We start from the raw sequence: 21,650 nt of genomic DNA, 5'->3' as shown, positions 1-21,650 counted from the left end.
TCAATGTTGGCCTGAGTGAGAGTTACTGTTAACTAAATTCAGAGACAACTTTGACTAAATCTTGTCCTATCTTTTATTATCTCCCTTGTTAAAGATCAACTACTATATGACTAAATGTTTTTTGTGCATTTCCAAAAAGAATTTTTTTTCCCTGGTTATTTTTAATAAACTGGAAGTTTGAAATAAAAGAGACTGAAAATGTGTGACATTCCATAGTCTCCTTAAAAAATAAATTTGATAAATCAGTGTTTTTTACCTTGGCTATATGTATAATCTCAGGTATATTGAGGTAAGCAGCTACAGGTGGAAGTCCCATTCCTATCAGGTAAGATTCATCAGCTTTCTGTCTATGCATGTGCATTTTGTCCTGCTCCGAGTAGATGGCTACAGTACGTATGTTCATCTCAGTACAGGCTCTAAACACACGGATGGCTATCTCACCTGTAATATATATTAACATTAAAATAGTTCACCTCATTTCTTACAATTATCATATCATTGCCAAACACATGAAACCCTTTCACTTTACTCAACAAGTTGAGCATTCTTAAGTCTATTGAACTTAGTTCTAGCCATCAATGTAACACATTTTTTGTGATATTTTGGTTGTAATAAAATGCACCAACACCAATGTAAAAACATTTCTAAAAGAAGTTTCTTGAAGCTTATTGTAGAAAAATAGGCTGGTAGTAATGCAGGTTCACTCATTAGATATAGCAGGGATAAATTACAGAAATACTGTTAAATTTGATCATGAAACGAAGTATACAAACTCACAGAGATGAATATCAAATTTATGTGTTTACAGAAAGTACCTTCCAACTTTAAAAGGAACTAATTTTTGTTACCTCTGTTGGCAACCAGTAGTTTCTTGATCTGGCCAACCTCTTTTGTAGGTGATAACCGCCCTGTGTTGCTTGCTGAAGTAGAATTGCAACAAATGCCTGCTGGCAACTTGAACCCTGGCCTAGGTTTAAGCCCAGCTGGACCTTCTGACAGTTGCAAGCTGGCAACATGCCTAAGCTGGGCAGCCCGGGTCTGCAGACGCAGCATTTTGTCCTGTCCTTGAACTCCTCTTCACAAGATTATCTCCCCTTCGTTGTTTACACAATTATTACACAATCTCTCCTGCAAGATAAGAAATCAGACAAATTACAACAGGCAAAAATAAATTGCTCAAAATGGGTTGGCAAAAAAAAAAAATCCAAGGGGCAGAGAAATTGTGGATATCAACTCGAGATATATCAAAAACATAAGTTCACCTTTAAGCACTTTGTGCTCAGGTGAGCTAAAATTAGACACTCAATTAGCATTAAGCATTTTTTAATACATGTGTACCAAGTGGTATAATTTATCTATTTTGTAGTATTTTATATGTAACACAACACCTCGCAGTCAACATAATTTACTAGGGATCATTAATTTATACTAGTAACTGCATAGATAAAGTTTTTGTTGTACTTAATAAGTCATGATCAGGTCATATTATTTTTACTGCTGAAATGTACAGCTCCAGGAAGATTCTTTTATCAACATAAGTAAAATATCAGGTACAAAAAGTCTTGTCAGCACAACCAATTATCTTTTATAAGCTTAAAATCACTGGTACCTATGTGCAGTTATAAAGGGCAGATGTTTATTGCACATGTTAATTAAATAACAAACTTGGTTTTAATAAAATATTCTGGAGAAAAAGAAAATACAGCCATTCATTAGACCTAATAAACCTAGAACTTAAGTGCATTTGCTTCTTTTTTTAACATTTTAACATAAGTTTAATAATTTTAATGTAAATTCTATTTGTAGAGTTTTGCATAAAAAACAATGTTTACAACACAACAAGCACATTCCTTAATCTAGTTCCGTCCAGAATTCACTCACAGCTCAACAAAATAATTATACTTGAAAATCAATAATGCAAACATTAAAAGATTAAAATTCAAACCTGCATAGAATAAGAATAAACTTCCCCAGTTTCATATGCTATAGTCTCATTAATGTACTGCATGTATTTACAGAAAAATGAAAAAATGCTGCAACGGTCTAAATGCACAGCACATAAAGGAGCAGATTTGGACTATTATAAAAACTGGTTCTATCCGGAACTAACTCACATGTACAACCCAGAGCTTCTAAATTATCCAAATATTAAAAGAAAAAGAGAACAGATTTTTTCAAACCTGAATAGAATAAAAACTAAGGAGAGTAAAATAAATCCACCTGTTTTCATATACTATGATATATCAATAATGTACTGCTTACACTAATAGAGAGATGATAATAGTCTTAAATGTCAATGTTCTACCACTATATGAAGGAACTCTTGTTTACTGTCCAAAAAATATGGCAAAAATATTTATATATTTCATGTAACAGTAAACAAACATTTAACACAGTACCTGTACTGTATGTCATTAAATAATATCAGAGTCGACTTCTTTACAAGTCATAAACCAAACAAAAACCTGACAAAACATTTTGTGTAAACAATGTGTCCAAAATCTAGGACACTGATCTTTACGGTTTAAGTGATAAAAACTGATGACTATTTGCATGAATACAAAAGTTTTGAATGCTTTTGAGTTCATAAAATAGGCTGTTAAATTTCCTTCATGAACTTAAATTTCCTTCATGAATTTGTATGAATCTATGACTAATTTTAGAATGCATGCGTATTTTTCCCCTGTAAAACCTGGGAAAGACAAAAAATTAAGAAGATTTGCAAATGAACATGACTTGTGACAATAGCAAAAAACTAAATTACAGTGTTTTTAATGAATATATTTTCCTCATTCATATGATTCTAATATCATTTCAAAGAATTTAATTCTATACTAAAAGTCAGTTTGGTTTTTTTTCTATTTATTTGTTGTTTTTTTCATATTTATCAGCCAGAACAATTAACCTCACATTTAAAAAGATCAATCTAAATCTTTTTTTTTCATTTCATAATATTATAAATTTTAAAAGAAAATTATTTTTTTCTTGAATAATATTTTCCAATTCTCTTAAAGTGAAACTTCTTGTTTTCTAATATTTTCTTAATGATAAATCTAGAGGAGTCTAGAAATCTAGAAGTATATAATACATAATTGTTGAATAAATAACTTGTAGTACATATGGGTTACTGACATTTATTAGTCACTTAGCATCTATATATACATTTTGCTTTTTTGCACTTTCATATCACTTTTAACAGCTGAGAATAGAATTTACCCACACATTTAATAACATTTTCAATTTCAATGCATGGTGCATAGCAGTGGGTATCTATTATTATGAGGGACAGGTTTTTATCTTTCATCAACTTTTAAGCTGATATAGGTCAAATATCTGCACAAGGCATTTCAGGAAAAATATAACATTTTTAGGGGAAAATATATATCTATTTTGGGCTAGGGGAAACTGGAAAGAGCCTTTATTCGGCTTGTAAATATAGGAAGAAAATCCCTGCTCCTGAACACAAGACTCTACTTAATATTCAGTTTTCTATTTAAGTACACTTTGTAAAACTCAAAGATGGTCTGATGATGGGTAATCTTTCATGGAAGTGTGAACTGAATGATTTTTATTATATCAGCTAAATTTAATGCTTTCACAGAGAGGATTATCTGAACATGCAAGTCATATGTAACTTCAAAAAATTATACATATTATAAATCCCTACCAAGTTCAATACCTTAAATGGACTAGTCTATCGTTCAACTTGGGAAGAACCTTTTTCTCATTTTTAACACAATGCCTTACCTGTTTGATAACAACACAGTGCCTTAGTGGTATAATAATAACACAGTGCCTTATTGGTATAATAATTATAATAACACAGTGCTTTGCCTGTTTAATATAAATTTAACACAGTGAGTGCCTTAGTGGTATAATAATAACACAGTGCCTTATTGGTATAATAATAACACAGTGCCTTATTGGTATAATTATAACACAGTGCCTTATTGGTATAATAATTATAATAACACATTGTCTTGCCAGTATAATATAAATTTAACACAATGCCTTATTGTTAAAATAATCATAATAAACAGTGCCTTGCCTGTATAATTAAAATTTAACACAGTGCCTTACCTGTTTAATAAGACAGTGACTTAAATGTACAATAATAACACAGTGTCTTACCTGTATTATTTAACACAGTGCCTTATCAGTATGATAAGCACAGTGCCTAAGATACATGCACTCTTCTTTTGACAATATTTTTATCATCCAGATCATGTACTACATGCAACACTGAAAGTTACATGACTTAAGTGGATTAAACCAAGCGACATATAATTTTTATTTTACATAAAGATCCTGTTTAAGTTACCACAAAACTTATTCAAATTAAAAGATACATGTATCAACCAATATCCTTTTCACTTCTCTGTTTTCTCAAGTATTTAACAAATATTGGCAATGGCTTTATCCATTTTCAGTTTAATTTAACATTTATTTATTTATGGCAAATTAGGCAGACCTAAACTGTTTAAAAATTTTCAAACTGTGTACTATAGAAAAAATTTAATGTGTGTAACTCACAACAATTGATAAGGAAGTTTTAACTTACAGCAAAATAATCAAACAAATACATGTACCACATCCTTGCTTAAATGATCATTAAAACAAATGAAATACCTAATCTCTTCCACAGCCAATTTCTGGCAAATTTAACAACTACCAAAACATTAACAAAATTTCAAGTTAAATATATTTGTTTCCTATATGAATATGACATTTAAATCTGCTTCATGATATTTATGATTATGTGGAAAATATTGTGAACATCTAAATAACATGTAGCTAAGTCATCATCTAAAAAAGCATAAATGAAATTAAGGGTATGGAAAAAAAGAAGAAGGCATGTCACATTTCTGGAAACAATCAATTACTGTTAAGACTTTATTGATTAAGTAACATAGAGGAGAAATTCCTTGAGGAATTAAAATCAATTCAGTTATAGTAGATCTTTTCCTAATTTCTACCATATGTATATTTTACAATGATGCTGGTAAAGTTCATACAGAACCTAAATGCCAGCTTTACTAGTGACAGATGACCTCTGCAGTGAGGTGCCACATTCTGATTTACTTCAAGCACCTTCAGAGATCTATGACCTTGACCATTATTCAGTCACAGAAACACTTTAATACATATAAACATGTATATATATTTGATATTATGTAACATTCTAACATTGTATAATCTATTAAAACAAAGAGTTTTGGAGTTTAGAAAGACGCAAATTACACTTGTGACTAAAGTTAATATTGAAAAAAAAAAAAGTAAAAAACTTCACCTAATTAGGAAGTACAGTCAAACCTGTGTTGAAAATCATCTCTGAATAAAGATCATACTGTAAATAAAGGCCACACTTTGACAATCCTTCATTTAATAAAAAGATACAAAGTAACCTCTGTAAAGGCCATGTTTGGCCTCAAGTGCAGGGGTGGCAGAGTGGCTGTTTAACAGGGTTATTAATAGAGCTGTCAGAGGCATTACCAGTACCCCCATCATCTCTGTGAAACAAGGATTTTAAAAAGGTCCATTTATTATCATTTTGGAAGTTAATTACTAGTATATTAACCAACTCTGATGAAAGCCCTGCAAGAAGTATAAAATTCATAGTGTGAACACAACTTTGTCTGACATTTGAGTTTAAATTATGACCTTGACCTTTTGGGGTTTTGGTGAACATTTCAGCCGAAAAAATCTGGAAACAAAGTGATCCCTCGGAAGTTTAAAAAAAAATCATTATAGGGGTATAGGAGTTATAGATTTACACAAGACTGTCTGGACTTCATATCCTTGACCTTTAGTTGGCATGATTGCAGCAGAATGTGCTCTGCATTTTTGCCATGTTGAGGTGAACATTTAAGCTAATTCTACATAAATTTATTCAGAGCAGATACAAAATTGCCTGATCTTTTACCTACAAGAGGGACCTTGATCTTGAACCGCCACAAAGGCATCATACAGGTTCTGCATATTACCTTGCTGTTCACTGAGGTGAATATATGAAAATCTGGAAAAAAGGTGATCCTTCAGAAGTAATAATCACAACAAAATTACATGAAAATTGCAGACTCTGTTTGACTGAGTATGTGCATATTAAAGAGATAATGAAAATTAATATGTCTTAATGAGTCAAGTTTGAAGAAAACTTCAACAGAAAAAGCAACACAACAAAGTGGTCCCACTATATCCTCCTCCACATTATTTGGTGGGGTATAACAAAATAGTGTACATGTGGCATTAAGTATCGCCACATTATTTGGTGGGGTATAACAAGATAGTGTACTTGTGGCATTAAGTATCGCCACATTATTTGGTGGGGGTATAACAAGATAGTGTACTTGTGGCATTAAATATCGCCACATTATTTGGTGGGGTATAACAAGATAGTGTACTTGTGGCATTAAGTATCGCCACATTATTTGGTGGGGGTATAACAAGATAGTGTACTTGTGGCATTAAGTATCGCCACATTATTTGGTGGGGTATAACAAGATAGTGTACTTGTGGCATAAGTATCGCCACATTATTTGGTGGGGTATAACAAGATAGTGTACTTGTGGCATTAAGTATCGCCACATTATTTGGTGGGGTATAACAAGATAGTGTACTTGTGGCATTAAGTATCGCCACATTATTTGGTGGGGGTATTACAAGATAGTGTACTTGTGGCATTAAGTATCACTACATTATTTGGTGGGGTATAACAAGATAGTGTACTTGTGGCATTAAGTATCGCCACATTATTTGGTGGGGTATAACAAGATAGTGTACTTGTGGCATTAAGTATCGCCACATTATTTGATGGGGTATAACTAGATAGTGTACATGTGGCATTAAGTATCGCCACATTATTTGGTGGGGTATAACAAGATAGTATACTTGTGGCATTAAGTATCGCCACATTATTTGGTGGGGTATAACAAGATAGTGTACTTGTGGCATTAAGTATCGCTACATTATTTGGTGGGGTATAACAAGATAGTGTACTTGTGGCATTAAGTATCGCCACATTATTTGGTGGGGTATAACAAGATAGTGTACTTGTGGCATTAAGTATCGCCACATTATTTGGTGGGGTATAACAAGATAGTGTACTTGTGGCATTAAGTATCGCCACATTATTTGGTGGGGTATAACTAGATAGTGTTCATGTGGCATTAAGTATCGCCACATTATTTGGTGGGGGTATAACAAGATAGTGTACTTGTGGGTGTTATGTACGAGTATTTATAATGATTAAATATTAGTTGGCTGTAAGATTGCATTTTCCACATGTTGCTTGGTTGGGTTTTAAACATAAATGCTTCTTGGTTGACGTACAATGTAGATCTGTTCTACAGTCACATCTATGATGTTCAAGAGAATGCAAACAAACATACATGTAATTCACCAAACTTAGGAATAAATATGGTATTCCCCTTTGACCTTCTTTGTTGGAGTTTGTTTAAGGGCAACAAACAGTGAATGCGTATTCAATTTGAGGCCACACCAAGTTTTTTTGTCTCTACAGCTTTTTCATTATACATGTATGTAATGTTATATCATTAAATGAGGCCTTGACGGCAATCACCTGAATTAGACCCCTATGTATATTTCAGAAGTAAAATTTGTATGTAATACACTAAAGAAAACGGAATGAACCTTATATATACTCCTGGTTAAGACCCTGGGGTCTATTCCAGGATATAGCCGTCTTGACACAGATACTGGTCTTACATAAAATCAAAGACAAAATACATGCTATGATTAAGTCAAAAGATGATGAATTGAGATGAAATTTGATCTTACGTTACATTTTGTCAAAATAATTTGATATCGTAAGCGTAAATTTTAGATTTTTTTTGTTTTGGCTCAGAATTGCCTTAGCCCATAGACTATGTGCATGTACAGTCAATCATTAACAATAGCCTTGCAAAATTATTTAATAACATTATACTCACTAACCTTAATAAATCAATAATCAATTTGAAAAAAATAATTAACAAATACCAAAATATGGTTGCTTCACAAGGCTGGAACAGAAATAACATATTACTACAATACTAATTTATGCAATTTGCTAAATTGGTAGTTTCAGAAAGAATTTGGAAGCAAATTGATAGACTAAAAAGAATCAGTTAGATTGCATTTCATATTTGAAACTATAATGAGTGAATTTGTCAGACATTTGATGAATGACAAATACTACATCACGTACAAACCTTTTCAAAACAAAATCCCTTGACATTCAGTGAACTTCCAGCTTGCCGATTCGGCCTTCACCTTTTTTGTTTAGATTCGAATTAATTTGCCTTTTTAAAAAACTTCTTAAATATATCAAATATTAGAAATAACAATGTATTTCACAACAAAACAAAATTGAATTGTATGCTGCTTATTTGTTAATAGATCAAATATTCATAATAACATACGGTAACAAGCAATTTCGTTAATTGTACGGTATTGGTACGGACAACAGTACAGAGTTTAGACGCGACACACAAAAAAATAATAACTTTTCTTATGCTCATTTTTAAGACATTTTACTTATTCATTTGAATAAAAGTGATTTTGCTAATATTCTAGGTATGCAAACATACATTATTTAAATTATGTCATCAATGTTAAAAAAATATTGTGTCTAGGTATACAACCATTATAAGTGTCATAGTGCTCGTTACATTTTTTTGGATATTATATTAAGCAACTGATTTCGTAGCTCTCTCTATAACTAATTAACTTTTATATATCATCGTTTTAGTTGAGCCCTTGCTATCTTTGCTGGGAACTAACTTTTTTGTGTGGGTCATTAGTGAAAAGGATAAAACAGTGTAAAATTGTGCATAAATGAGAGATATTTCTTTTCTCTTCCCCTCGGAGCGTGCATGTCGCAAATGCTGTTGTGTTACATGTAGGGTAGGTCCTTGAGACCAGACTTCCCGGGCACTGATGGGGAGTTAAGCTTCTATCGGCATCATTACCCAGCTGCTGATGTCCTGACTAATGCCTATGGGGTAGCCCTACAGTTTGCCTACATTAATTGTTGGCAGGAACAAGAGATCGAGGTGATGTGCTAGTGTGCCCATAGCACAATGAAGGACGACATGAAAGGCAGGCCCTAAGCTGGCATAACAGCCCTTTTCAGAGCTACCTTCTCTTTTTCATATTGTCTCAGGCCATCATACATTAAGGTACTTATTGGCCGCCATACAGTGACGTACTAAAAATTCATACATGTATCTTTGGCTAATACTCCATAGAAATTGCTTAAAGCTAAATTATCATAACCTTGTGCTTCAATATTAACCCTTTAAGGGCATGACTTACTAGCGACATGTCTTGAGTCTGTATTCAACAGCGAAAGCTGCATTTAGTGACTTAACAGTGGATGGACCTTTATTTTAAGCATAGACTACTTGAACAATTTTATTAAAACTTCATACACTGACAGAGAACATTAGGAGGAAGTGCACAGTGCAAGTACAATAACTCTTAATTGTGTATTTTAGAGTTATTCCACTCTATCAGATTTACTTGAAAAACTTTGTCTGAAGCTTAGCCTCCAAATTAGTTGAGGGATTTTCTTCAAATTTAATGTGTACACTGACAAAGCACATTGGTAGGAAGTGCATTGTGCAAGAACAATAACTCTACCTTGCCTATTTTTAGAGTTATTTCCCTTTATCAGATTCACTTGGAAAAAAAATCCAGAGCATAACTCTAAAAGATAGAGCATGTACATGCATAAGCCTAAACTATAGCATATTATTGAAAACTTCAGTAACCTCAGAAACCAGTTATTGAATTCTCTAACTGCTTTTTTACCTAAAAACTGACCAAGCCTGGTTAAAAGGATAAACTTGAAACCCCTTGTTGTTTAACTTTTAATGCATTTATGTTAATCATGGTACATACACCTGAGCTGTTCTGATTCCTTTATGTTAAAAAAAATTCATTCATAGACATGCACTACTGAACTATTCAAAGTGAGCCACTGAGGCCATTAGTGTAAGAGTGTAAGTTTCAATAAATAATCTAAATCAGTTTACTTATATTTTTATTAGAACATAAATACATATCTAATTTTAAACTCTTTATCAGGTTTAACAATGGCAGAGGGTGAGAGACGTTCTGTTGTAGATGAAAGGAGGTATGCCATTGTAACGAAGGAATCAATATCAATGATGGCAGAATCTGGTGGCCATGACGATATTGATGACACTATTGCTGGTATACTTGGTGAAGATGTCAGCTATAGATTAAGAGAAATTACTCAGGTAATCATATAAATATATTCATGAAGAAAACTTGAATTTGTAGAAGTAACTTTTCAAAGTATCTGCTGAAGGTAAGTCTGTTTTATTTGCTAATGAGTTATGAACTAGCTGTCCTAAAGACTTGCATAATTAACTTCTCAACCTAGTTTATTAAGAAGAAAGAAAACCCATTTTTTCCAAAGTATTGTATGTCCTATGCTAGTAGCTTAATTGTAAACTCATCCATTTGGATATTATAGATAAGAACTTTTTTCCTACATTTATAAATTACAGAAAAGTGCACAGTTTATGAGACATTCACGGAGGAAATGTCTACATACAGATGACTTCAACAAGGCATGCAAATTTAGTGATATACAGGTATACCTTTATCCATATTCTTTGATATAAAGCAGTAACATATATATGAGTGACACATTTTATATTAGTATTAATTAATTATACGTTTTATATCTTCAATAATGGATTCTCTTTGTAATTATGAGGCAGTTTATAGAACAATTGTAAGGGAAATTACGATAAATATGAATATACAAAGTTCCATTATTTTGTAGAGAGACACTTTGAAGGAATGAGATACAGGTATTCTGAATTGTAAGGCAATAAATGAAGAAAATATCAACGTTTTATTTTACAGCCAGTACATGGTCATGGATCTAGTGACCCACCGGCACCTTTCCATCACATTAAGACAGATATAGGAGAGTCCATACATTTCACTGATGATGCTGAACAAAATCTAGCAAGTGCTGCAGTTAATGATTATATGCCTAAACAACTTGGTGATACAACAATTAAAGGTTAATAGTCAGTGCTTTTTATATGCCCTAAGAAACTTCAGGATGTATTATGGTATCAGTATGGTGTTGTCTGTCCACCTGTGAATCTGTCCACTCTAGAGTTCATTCCTTCGATCAAAGACCCTTTATTAAACAAAAGATAATAACAAAAAAAGAAATGGCCTGTTATCTGGTTGCATGTTTGTCAATCTGACTGTAGACTCGCTTTTGAAGGATTTCTGTGATTATCTTTATATTTGGCTTGTAAGTATGCTATATCAGAACGCAAGTAAAGTATGATTTTTGCTGCCATCAAATTTTTATTGGTAAGAGTTGTGCTCTTTATTAACCAAATTTTCTGTGACATTATTAGTTTTATCAGGATAACTTTTAGGTGGTGGCATAGTGGTTAAGGTGTCAGCATCTCAACCCAGGGATCATGGTTTTGAGCCCTTATCAGGTCATGACGTGACACCAGTACTGGTTGGCTCCAGGAAGCGGAAAGTGATTAATATCAGTTGCAAGAACTTGTTTCGCATTAAATTTTGAGCTTAAATACATATGTTTAAACAAAACCAAAGATTTTATTGATTGTCTTTATGTTTGGCATGTAGGTATACACAGGTCAAGTTCAGTTTTCGTAGCAATCTAATTATTATCGATAGAGTTATGCCCCTTTTTAAAGCAAATTTTCTGTAAAATTTTTGGTTTCCACAGGATAGCTTGTGAAGAATTTTCATATATTGTGTTTACATTTGGAATGTAGGGATGTTATATCAAAACACTGGCTAAGTTTGTTTTTCACTGCAATCAACATTATTGAAAGAGTTACGCCCATTCTGAAAGCGAATTTTCTGTACAATTTTTGGTTTTCATAAAAATATGACAGAAATGTATTGAATATCTATGTCATTCTTACAAATTCTTTGCTTACCAAATATTTTTTTTCTTCTGTAGTTCATTGGCTTGCAGTTGAAGGTGTTCAAAAAACAACACAGAATCCACAAGGTAAAGTTTAACTGTTTGAAATATTTTAAAGTGTCTGTTATCTTTTAAATATAGTGATAGAATGAACAATTTAGATAGTTAGATCTTTGTGGTGAACACTATACTGGAGTAATATAACACTGCGGATATAAATCTAATTTCTTGATAATTTTTTTTAAATACAACTAAAGGTATAAATTTCATTCTAAATGCCAAGGCAATGTGTATGGGTTTGTCATGTGTATTTAGTTGATAATAATTTGTATTTGAAATTTTAAGATTTCAATAACTGATATTATTTTATTCTCTATGAAAGTAGCTACTATATTTTCTACTATATTGAAGGTAACAAAATAGAGCTGAGTGCAGCATTGATGAAATATTTCGATAAAATTACACAAGCTGTCCTGGGACTGGACTCTGAAATGATGAAGGTATTTCTTTATTAATAACTTAAAGCTCTAGAATAAGGTAAACATCTGAGTTTAACTACCTATAATAGAAATCTCATGTTTTGTTTGTAACACCGGCCCCCTGTGACTAAGTGGTTTAGGTCTCCAACTACAAATAACTTTCCTTATACCTGTGTGATTTGAATCCTATCAAGTACTTTGGATTTTTTTCATGTTTGTAAGCTAGCTTGTTTAAGGATGCATGGAAGCTGAAAAATTGTCATATGGCTTTTACTGTGTGGGTGTGACGTACAATCCAACCAAAAATAAAAAAGTTTAAGGAAGGTTGGTGGTTCTACTCAGGTGCCAGTTTATGCCTGAAATAATGCAAGAAAGGACACGTGAGGTCTTCATCCGTCAGTAAAGCTGAAAAATTGCCAATCAACTTTTATAGTTTCAATATGACTTATAAATCCAACAATCAATGTATGTAAAACATTACTTAATCTTGATGTACTGTCAGTTCAGAGCATAATCATAATGGCAGTGCCTCTGACTCATATTAACTTTTGCTTCCGTTTTGAGAATTAAAGCCTATCTAGCAAGCTATCATGCTAGAATAAAAATGTTTGATGTTTTGTTACTGATAGAGTAAATAGGTAGACATTCTCAATTTAACCAGAATCAGTATCACCATATCAAACAAAACTGTTAAATTGTGAGTTTTAAGTTTTTCTTTTCCAGTAATATTCACTTATTCCAGAATATTCACTTAAATACTCTTTGACTCTTAAGAATGCTTTTTATTGGTTTATTTACTAGAGCATTAATATAGAAGTTAAGTCTGTACTTTTCTATTTTTAGGAGAAAAGAAATTTTAAAATTATATTTTTACTTCAGGGTGTTAATCTATGGCCAGTTTGTTTATTATATTTATATGTAGATACATAATAACTGTGTGATTTGTGTTAATATTTAATTTCAGACAGCATTGTCAGATGTTAGAACCAATGCTAATATATCACCACTGTTACCACATTTTGTCAGCTTTGTAGCCAATGGAGTAAGTATGGTGTTTCTGTATCAGTTTTTGTTAACTAACTTGTCTTGTTTTAGATTGTTCAGTGTTATTTATGGATTTTAAATATCAAATTATAAAATTAACAGCTTTATAAAGGATTAAAAAAAAATTTAAAAAATTGAGTAATCAACACCTGAATGTAAATGTTACAGATTTTACAGATATGTAAACTAAGGCTCTTACACTGGTTGCTGGTACAGACTTGAAAATAGGGTTCGAGGTTAACTGTTGCTGTTAACTGCTGAAATGAGGCTTTGTCAAGTTTATGCAAAACTATTACCTGAAAGCTGGATATTCCTGTCTGTAACAACAGACAGTGTTTGATTCTTTTTCTTACATATAAAATATTATCTTATTCTGGAAAGAATTTAGGAAACTAAAATGTTTGTTCAGCACTTTTTTCTCAGACCAGCTTGTGACTTTACAACTGACAAAATTACGTCATCATAAGCATGTATTTCATTATTTAAATGTGTGGGAAATGAAGCATTTTTAAAGCCTTTGACTTGTCTTACACAGCAGTTTATGCTGATTTTTAGCTCACCTGTCACAAAGTGACAGGGTGAGCTTTTGTGATCGCTTTTCGTCCGGCGTCCGTCCGTCCGTCCGTCGTCCGTCCGTCGTCCGTCCATCCGTAAACTTTTACTTTAAATGACATCTCCTCATAAACCACTAAGCCAATTTCATCCAAACTTCACAGGAATGTTCCTTTGGTGGTCACCTTTAAAAATTGTTCAAAGAATTGAATTCCATGCAAAACTCTGGTTGCCATGGCAACCGAAAGAAAAAACTTTAAATATCTTCTTTTAAAAAACCATAAGAGCTAGAGCTTAGATATTTGGCATGAAACATCTTCTAGTGAGTGTCTACCAAGTTTGTTCAAATAAAAGCCCTGGGGTCAAAATTGGCCCTGCCCCGGGGGGTCATTGATTTTCCCTATATGCATATAGTAAAAACTTAAAAAATCTTCTTTTAAAGAACCCAAAGAGCTAGAGCTAAGATATTTAGCATGAAACATGTTCTAATGGGTGTCTACCAAGTTTGTTCAAATAAAAGCCCTGGGGTGAAAATTGGCCCCGCCCCGGGGGTCATTGATTTTCCCTATATGCATATAGTAAAAACTTAAAAAATCTTCTTTTAAAGAACCCAAAGAGCTAGAGCTAAGATATTTAGCATGAAACATGTTCTAATGGGTGTCTACCAAGTTTGTTCAAATAAAAGCCCTGGGGCGAAAATTGGCCCCGCCCCGGGGGTCATTGATTTTCCCTACATGCATAATTAGTAAAAACTTAAAAATCTTCTTTTAAAGAACTCAAGGAGCTAGAGCTTAGATATTTGGCATGAAACATCTTCTAGTGTGTGTATACCAAGTTTGTTCAAATAAAAGCCCTGGGGTCAAAATTGGCCCCGCCCCGGGGGGTCATTGATTTCCCCTATATGCATATAGTAAAAACTTAAAAAATCTTCTTTTAAAGAACCCAAAGAGCTAGAGCTAAGATATTTAGCATGAAACATGTTCTAATGGGTGTCTACCAAGTTTGTTCAAATAAAAGCCCTGGGGCGAAAATTGGCCCCGCCCTGGGGGGTCATTGATTTTCCCTATATGCATATAGTAAAAACTTAAAAAATCTTCTTTTAAAGAACTCAAAGAGCTATGGCTAAAATATTGAGCATCAAACATGTTCTAATAGGTGTCTACAAAGTTTGTTCAAATACAAGCCCAGGGGTCAAAATTGGCCCCGCCCCGGGGGTCATTGATTTTCTTTATATGTGTTTAGCAAAAAGTTTAAATCTTCTTTGAAAAAACCCAAATAGCTAGAGTTTAGATATTAAGCATGAAAAATCTTCTAGTAAGTGTCTACAAAGTTTGTTCAAATAAAAGCCCTGGGGTCAAAACTGGCCCGGCCCCAGGGGTGTCATTGTTTTTAACTATATGTGTATAGTAAAAACTTAAAAAAAATCTTCTTTTAAAAAGCCCAATGAGCTAGAGCTTAAATTTTTAGCATGAAACATCTTCTTATGGGTGTCTACCAAGTTTGTGCAAATAAAAGCCCTTGGGTTAAATTGGCTCTGCAACGTTGGGGGGGGGTGGGGGTTGGGGGGGGCCTATATACAGGTGAGCGACCTCAGGGCCATCATGGCCCTCTTGTTTCTAGTGTAAACAGTAGAAATTCCTGCTGATATGCAAGAATAGGATGATGCGATACTGTTAGTACATGCTGCTTTCCAGTTTAAGCTATGAGGTGTTCTTATCTTTCTTTGCACTTTTTATGTTTTGTTGAAAAACATGTTTTTATGTGTAATGAAAGTGTTAAGAGTCAGCTCTAGAATAAGGATTTGTTTGAAAATGGTAAAATGATTTAATTTTTAGGCTTTTGAGAAGATAGAGTTTCATTATCATATTATTGAAGTGTTTCGTGAGTTCATAAAGAATGAACTTTACAATTATAATATCTAAAGCCAGACAATAAAGCTTATTGTAACTGAACACTTTGAGAAAATGTATAATGTTATAATTATATTAATTTACTCTGTTGATTTTCTTATCTTAGGTAAAGATTGTGAGTTATGATCTACGTCAACTTAGCCAGCTTCTATATCTGATACAGAGCCTAGTATATAACAGTTCTCTATTCCTAGAGGCACAGCCATTTGTAAGTGAATTACATTTTGTAATAGACATACATTTATTTACTTAGCTATTTTCAAGATGTATTTACTTGCTATCTTGTCTGATGAGTCAGAATTTAACAGACTTTGGATCTTGATAAATTCTTGTTTGATTTAAACAGTTTATTTTTTATGTCCCCACTAAAAAAAGTGTGGTTTGATCTTTCATTCATCTGTACACCCTGGTATACTTGTCATATCTGGATTTCAATTTCTTTAGGTATAAGCTGTGTTTTATGTAACTTAATAAAACCTGCATAAGTATGACTGATGAAGTGCGGACATAATTGTCAATTAGTAATTCAACAAAATTGTAAAATTTGTTAAGTTTCCATCAAAATTTGCACATTTGTTTATGTACATTATCATCAATATACTTGTATTACATCATCCAGCTTGCCCAGTTAATACAAAGTATTGAATATTGTCTACTCCAACCTCTGCCAGTCAATGGTAGCACCACTAGTGACCAGTGGTCAGTCAAAGATTATGCTGCTAGATTACTGTCACATGTTATTAGGTGAGTCATTTCGTTTCTTCTTCTTAACCATTTTCTGAATGAAAACTATTTGAGTTCATAAACATTCACACAAATGCCATCTGTTTGTCTTACAGCAATTTGTTTCCTCTTAACGTTTTTGAAAGACATCATTGATTGGAAGCATATTTCATGTGCCAGTATTAAATATCAAAGCAAAGGTCAAATAATGTCTTGAACAAGTAGTTAAGGTTGTTGTCTTCAAACCACTTGCCCCTGAAACCTTTTATTTTGATTTTTGTTTACGTCAGCTAGCTTATGGGAATGTCTTTGGTTTCACTCAGGTACCAATTTGTACCTGAAATAATTCAAAGACGGGTCTTTCATCAGTAAAGTTGGAAAGTTGCAATATGACCTTGACAGTGTTGGTGCAACTTAAAACCCTATTTATAATATAAAAAGAATTATGCTCCTCTATAAGCTTATTCTATGATATGAGGGTTTCTGTGAATAACTTTTTGGAGATTTTCTTTGGAAACACATTAATTTTACTATTTAAGTAAAAAATACCAGAATAAAACTCAAGTTTGATAATGGTTATTGTTTTACCATATGTTTCAGTATCTGGGGTAATTCTGTGAACCACCTGGAGAGATTTACAGAGAAAACATTACGAGAAACATTATATGATCATAATAAACCATATACAGCACATTATGGAGCTATCATGGGATTACTCTACCTTGGATCAGAGGTCAGTGATCTTAATTATGAAGGTCAAATTTACATTTATCAAATGAAATGTTTCATTATTAAAGTCACAAAGAATTTTATGTTCATTTGTACTTTACATCTTTATTTCTTAAATATTCTTAGACTTGTGCAACAATAATAATATAAAAAGGAAAATAGCTTTCTTTGATATCCGGTTGTAGTTTAATATTAATTTTAAAGACAGACCGATCTATTTAGATGTAATTTTTAGTAATTTTATTCACTTAAAATAGCTCTGGTTGATAATTACATGTATGTTCAAACTTGTATTATTACAGATATTTTAACTTAACCTTTAAAAGCAGCCATAACATACTGTTAACATTTATTTTTAGAACATTGAGAGAGTAGTATTACCCCATCTAGGCATATATTGGCCGTTTCTAATGTCTGGACTGAACAAATCAAGTCCCCAGACTTCACAACTACAACACAGTGCTTCCATGGTATATGGTGCTCTTCTGGTTAGTAAGGAAGTTTTTTTTACAGTATTAGTAAATTTAATCTGCATGTTGCAGTGAAAAACTGCTTCATTCACACTATCAATTGCTTACTTTGTAAACCTTAACACCAATAAACACTCCTTAACAGCAATATCTTGTTATACTATTGTATATTATCATTCCTGCTCATTGTGTTTTAGCAATTTTACTTCCAACTATCATTTAGCAATTTTCCTTCCAACTATCAAAATATAAAATGAAATTGCAGTAAATATTGCTAATATTTTTAATGTGTTGCATTTCCGTAGGAAATACATATGATATAGAATGATTGGGAGGAGTAGGGGTGGTTTGCCCCTGTCAGACTTTCCTATTGTCTGTCTATAGACTGGAAAAACAGCATCCTTTTCCTATGTGCATATTTCTAATGTTCTATGTGTTATTGTACTGAAAGTAATTGTATAATCCTAATTAAATAAGTCAAATTGTTTTAATCAAAACATATATTGAATGTTGATATTATTTTTACATTCTGTTTCATATGCAGCTGAGTGTTGAACACATTCTACGAAAATACATCAAACAATTTAAAGACCAGCATTTACCGAATAAAACTAAGACAGTTCATGACAGTGCAAGTGTTCTTCAACCTGTCAAGGTCAAAAGTCAAGGACATTTGGGAAGTAGTTCATTTATGTCTATGTTTCACAAATCCCCAGTGACATTTTACATAGAAATGATTGAATATTTTGGTGATAGTTTGACATTGAAAATTCCTGAGATATTAGAACTAAAGAGAGATGTGTTCACACCATCAACAAGGGAAGTAAAAACGTTCCTCACAGATGTAGAAAGTCAGAAATCTGGGGAGGAATTACTGGCAGAGTTAGAAGAACAAGTTAAACAGGAAGAGCAAGAAAAGAAATTACGGCATAAGGACAGTTATCATAAAGTATGTATTCTGTATTTTTATTAAATCAATGGTCTTTAAACACCATACCAGTATAACATGAAGATGTATTGTTGTTTTTCAAGGTTACCCATTTGCTGAATGAGCTATCATTTTGAAAAACTTATTGCTTGTCTATTTTAACTAATGGTACATAGTGTTTTTATTGTATTGTTTTTGACTTGAATTTCTTTGATTCAATATTTCAGCTATATACTTGTTGAAATCTGCATTAGGATTGCCCGTGGAATTTAATACTTTAACAGATATATTTTTTTCGGAAAATAATTTCCAACTCACTTAGTAACTTACATTCATTTATGAATGGAAGTAGCATTAGAGGATAAATGAATTTTGATCTATTGTCTTCTACCAACTAGCTCACAGAATATGTCACACTTGTACAAATCATTGGTTCTTAAACATAATGTTCTTATTTATGCAATAAAGATTTGGTGTAAGCCACAGTTAATGAACCTGAAGATTATGCCTTTTATTTACAGGTGAAAAAAGAGCTTGACTTTAAACAGCGATCAGTGAGACAAAAAAGAGAGCTAGAGAATCGTCAAGCTGATCGTCGTCAACAGTTACAAATAGCTCAGCAACGTCAGCTGATAAGTGCCGCAGGTGACAGCGATGCTGAGATAGATGTAGAGGGAGATAATGACAAGTCCGATAACTCTTTCAATTCCGAGAAGTCAGAGGAAGATCTGAATGGAGATATGTCTGTTGCTGTGAAAAGCTCAATAGGTGAACCTGGACAAGGAATCAAATTAACATTTACAAAACGACCAAAACTGACGCAGTTTAGCGGAGATTCTCCGTTCAGTGATTTTGGTGACTATAGGGAGAAGGAATCAAAAAGTAGAAAAAGGAAACATAGTTCTCTAAGTCCTGATTTTGATATTTCAAATTATGAGGCTGGACCTTCATCATTCTCCCATCTTGGATTATATTCGTCGGAGGGGGAAGGAAGTTCAGATAGCGGTACTGGGCGTAAATCTCTCACCATCAAGTTAAAGAAGAGAGATAATGTTCCATGATGATTTGTTGTTCATATGTTTTAGTTTACATTATTTTGAGATTCACAAGATCTTGTTAAGATTCTTTTTAGACCTGATTTTACATTTTGGTTGTACCAATATGGAACATTACTGTCAAAAGAAATTCTTTTATGTAATAATAAAATGGACATGTTCCAAAGTTGAAAATTTTTGTTGAATTATCCTTTAAAAGAATAGAATATGTGCTATTTTCAAACATTTTCAATCATATATTCATGCTAGGAAAAGAAAACTTGCCCTAACCTCTAAGCTTGAATTGTCTGTTGCCAATACTTATTTTGTAAATGCAGTGCAGTGAATTATGAGTAATTCAAAGTTTTTGAAACACCAGCATTGTGCAAATAAGTTAACTTGTAATGGATGTTAACAAAGCCGACTAAAAGTGGAAACACGTTGCTAAGGTTTCTTACTGCTTACTTTCTTATTTTCTTAAATGGATTTGTCCAGCTTTCATTTATGGAACTGTCAATAAACTTATTATGGTGATACGAAGCTGAAAATTTAGTTAGTCAAACAGTATAGAACCTGGCAAAGGGTAATGACTTTAGATTCCAAGTTAAAAAATTTATTGAAATTAAGGCTGTTGTACTTTGCTGCCCTTTTATAATAACTTGAGACTAGTATAATTTAAGTGTCGCTTGATTGAGGACTTATATAAATACCTTTAAAACAATGTTTTCATTCCGAATGTGCGTTTCCTAATACAATTTATTTATTTGTTCGTGTTTCAGGTGAAGTGAATATGTCACATGTATGATTTGTAATCTTGGTTTGAAATAAGTGAACCTTTTAATTTTAAAAAATTATTTAGATGAAAGATTTTCTATTGAAGAGCTTTAATGTCACTTATTTGTGTAGGAAAAGTATGAATAAAATATTTCAAATATGTAGTAAATGGTGATTATTTTATGGACAATTGCACATAGTTTTAAAGATTACAACAAAAAAAAACAAAGATTACATGAAAGTAAAGATCAACAAGCAGAAACAATGTTCACTAGATTTATCTTCTATCCTCTCTCACAGTGCATTTGTAATGGAATACCAACAGACCAAAATCTTGAAAGGTATATCTAAAAATATATGACTTTTTGCTGTTTGAATGTCTTCTTTTTGTTTGTTTTACGTCACTGAACTTTGCTGTAGAAAATTTAAAATGTTTAAATAAAAATAAATATCACATGCTACCAACAATTCTAAATCACTGTAAAGATAAATTGTATATCGGATTTAACAGCGTGTGAATGTATACAATATATATTTAAAAATTTCAGTCCATTATGAACCTTTTATACTTTCCGTAGTCTAATTCGTGGATGTATTGATCTATCAATTCTACCTGTCATCGATTTATATTTACAACTATTTTAATACATCTTACATCTATAAGATATTTAGAATTAACTATTCAGGGTATAGGTACATGTTAATTTACGTTTATTGACTTTCCCCTCAAGTAATGTTTTATTGGAGTTTAAAAGTTTTTGTAAATAATGTAAACAGCAAAATAAACAATTAAATTTGTCTAAAGTTTAGTTGGTGTAATTATGCAGATCCCTGCTCCATCATGTTTAAGTGGTTAATGAAAATGTTATTCCATGGTCACGGCCATGTCTACATGTAGTTCCTATGGAATTTGCATGTCTGTCTCGGTACAAACGCATTCTAACACCGATCAATATACAAGTTCATTTCACATTTTATAAAAATATAACCAATGAACAATCAATGTTTGCATCTTGTAATGTTCCAAAATAAATCAATATTG

At 32.4% G+C, this 21,650-nt stretch overlaps 2 protein-coding genes across 6 annotated transcripts in view; one reads left to right on the top strand and one right to left on the bottom strand.

Annotated features, from left to right (window-relative positions):
- The window catches only part of LOC132760636 (pyruvate carboxylase 1-like), a 37,505-nt gene extending 29,157 nt beyond the window's left edge, over positions 1-8,348 (bottom strand). For 4 of the 5 annotated variants that reach the window (XM_060752656.1, XM_060752658.1, XM_060752659.1 and 1 more), the window contains exons 1-3: positions 8,211-8,348; positions 849-1,128; positions 257-441 (exon numbers count right to left, since the gene is read on the bottom strand). In XM_060752656.1, coding sequence (XP_060608639.1) covers positions 257-441; positions 849-1,053 — 390 coding nt within the window. In that variant the 5' untranslated portion in view covers positions 1,054-1,128; positions 8,211-8,348. Of the gene's footprint in view, positions 1-256; positions 442-848; positions 1,129-2,262; positions 2,287-8,210 lie in introns of those variants that run through there. The other variant, XM_060752657.1, reaches the window with a different exon arrangement.
- Positions 8,349-8,434: 86 nt separating this feature from the next.
- On the top strand, positions 8,435-20,653 carry LOC132760640 (TAF6-like RNA polymerase II p300/CBP-associated factor-associated factor 65 kDa subunit 6L). The gene is made up of 13 exons (XM_060752663.1): positions 8,435-8,574; positions 10,090-10,265; positions 10,539-10,625; positions 10,903-11,065; positions 12,002-12,052; positions 12,377-12,465; positions 13,409-13,486; positions 16,057-16,158; positions 16,570-16,696; positions 17,213-17,406; positions 17,762-17,890; positions 18,417-18,821; positions 19,322-20,653. The coding sequence occupies exons 2-13, from the start codon at positions 10,098-10,100 to the stop codon at positions 19,859-19,861; spliced, it is 2,133 nt and encodes a 710-aa protein (XP_060608646.1). The 5' UTR covers positions 8,435-8,574; positions 10,090-10,097; the 3' UTR covers positions 19,862-20,653.
- Positions 20,654-21,650: the final 997 nt, after the last annotated feature.

Source organism: Ruditapes philippinarum, unplaced genomic scaffold (assembly GCF_026571515.1).
Source record: "Ruditapes philippinarum isolate M1 unplaced genomic scaffold, ASM2657151v2 ctg798_1_1_1_1, whole genome shotgun sequence".
NCBI lineage: Eukaryota > Metazoa > Mollusca > Bivalvia > Venerida > Veneridae > Ruditapes > Ruditapes philippinarum.
Note: the sequence above shows the minus strand (reverse complement) of the source record. Positions and strands in the feature narration are given on the sequence as shown.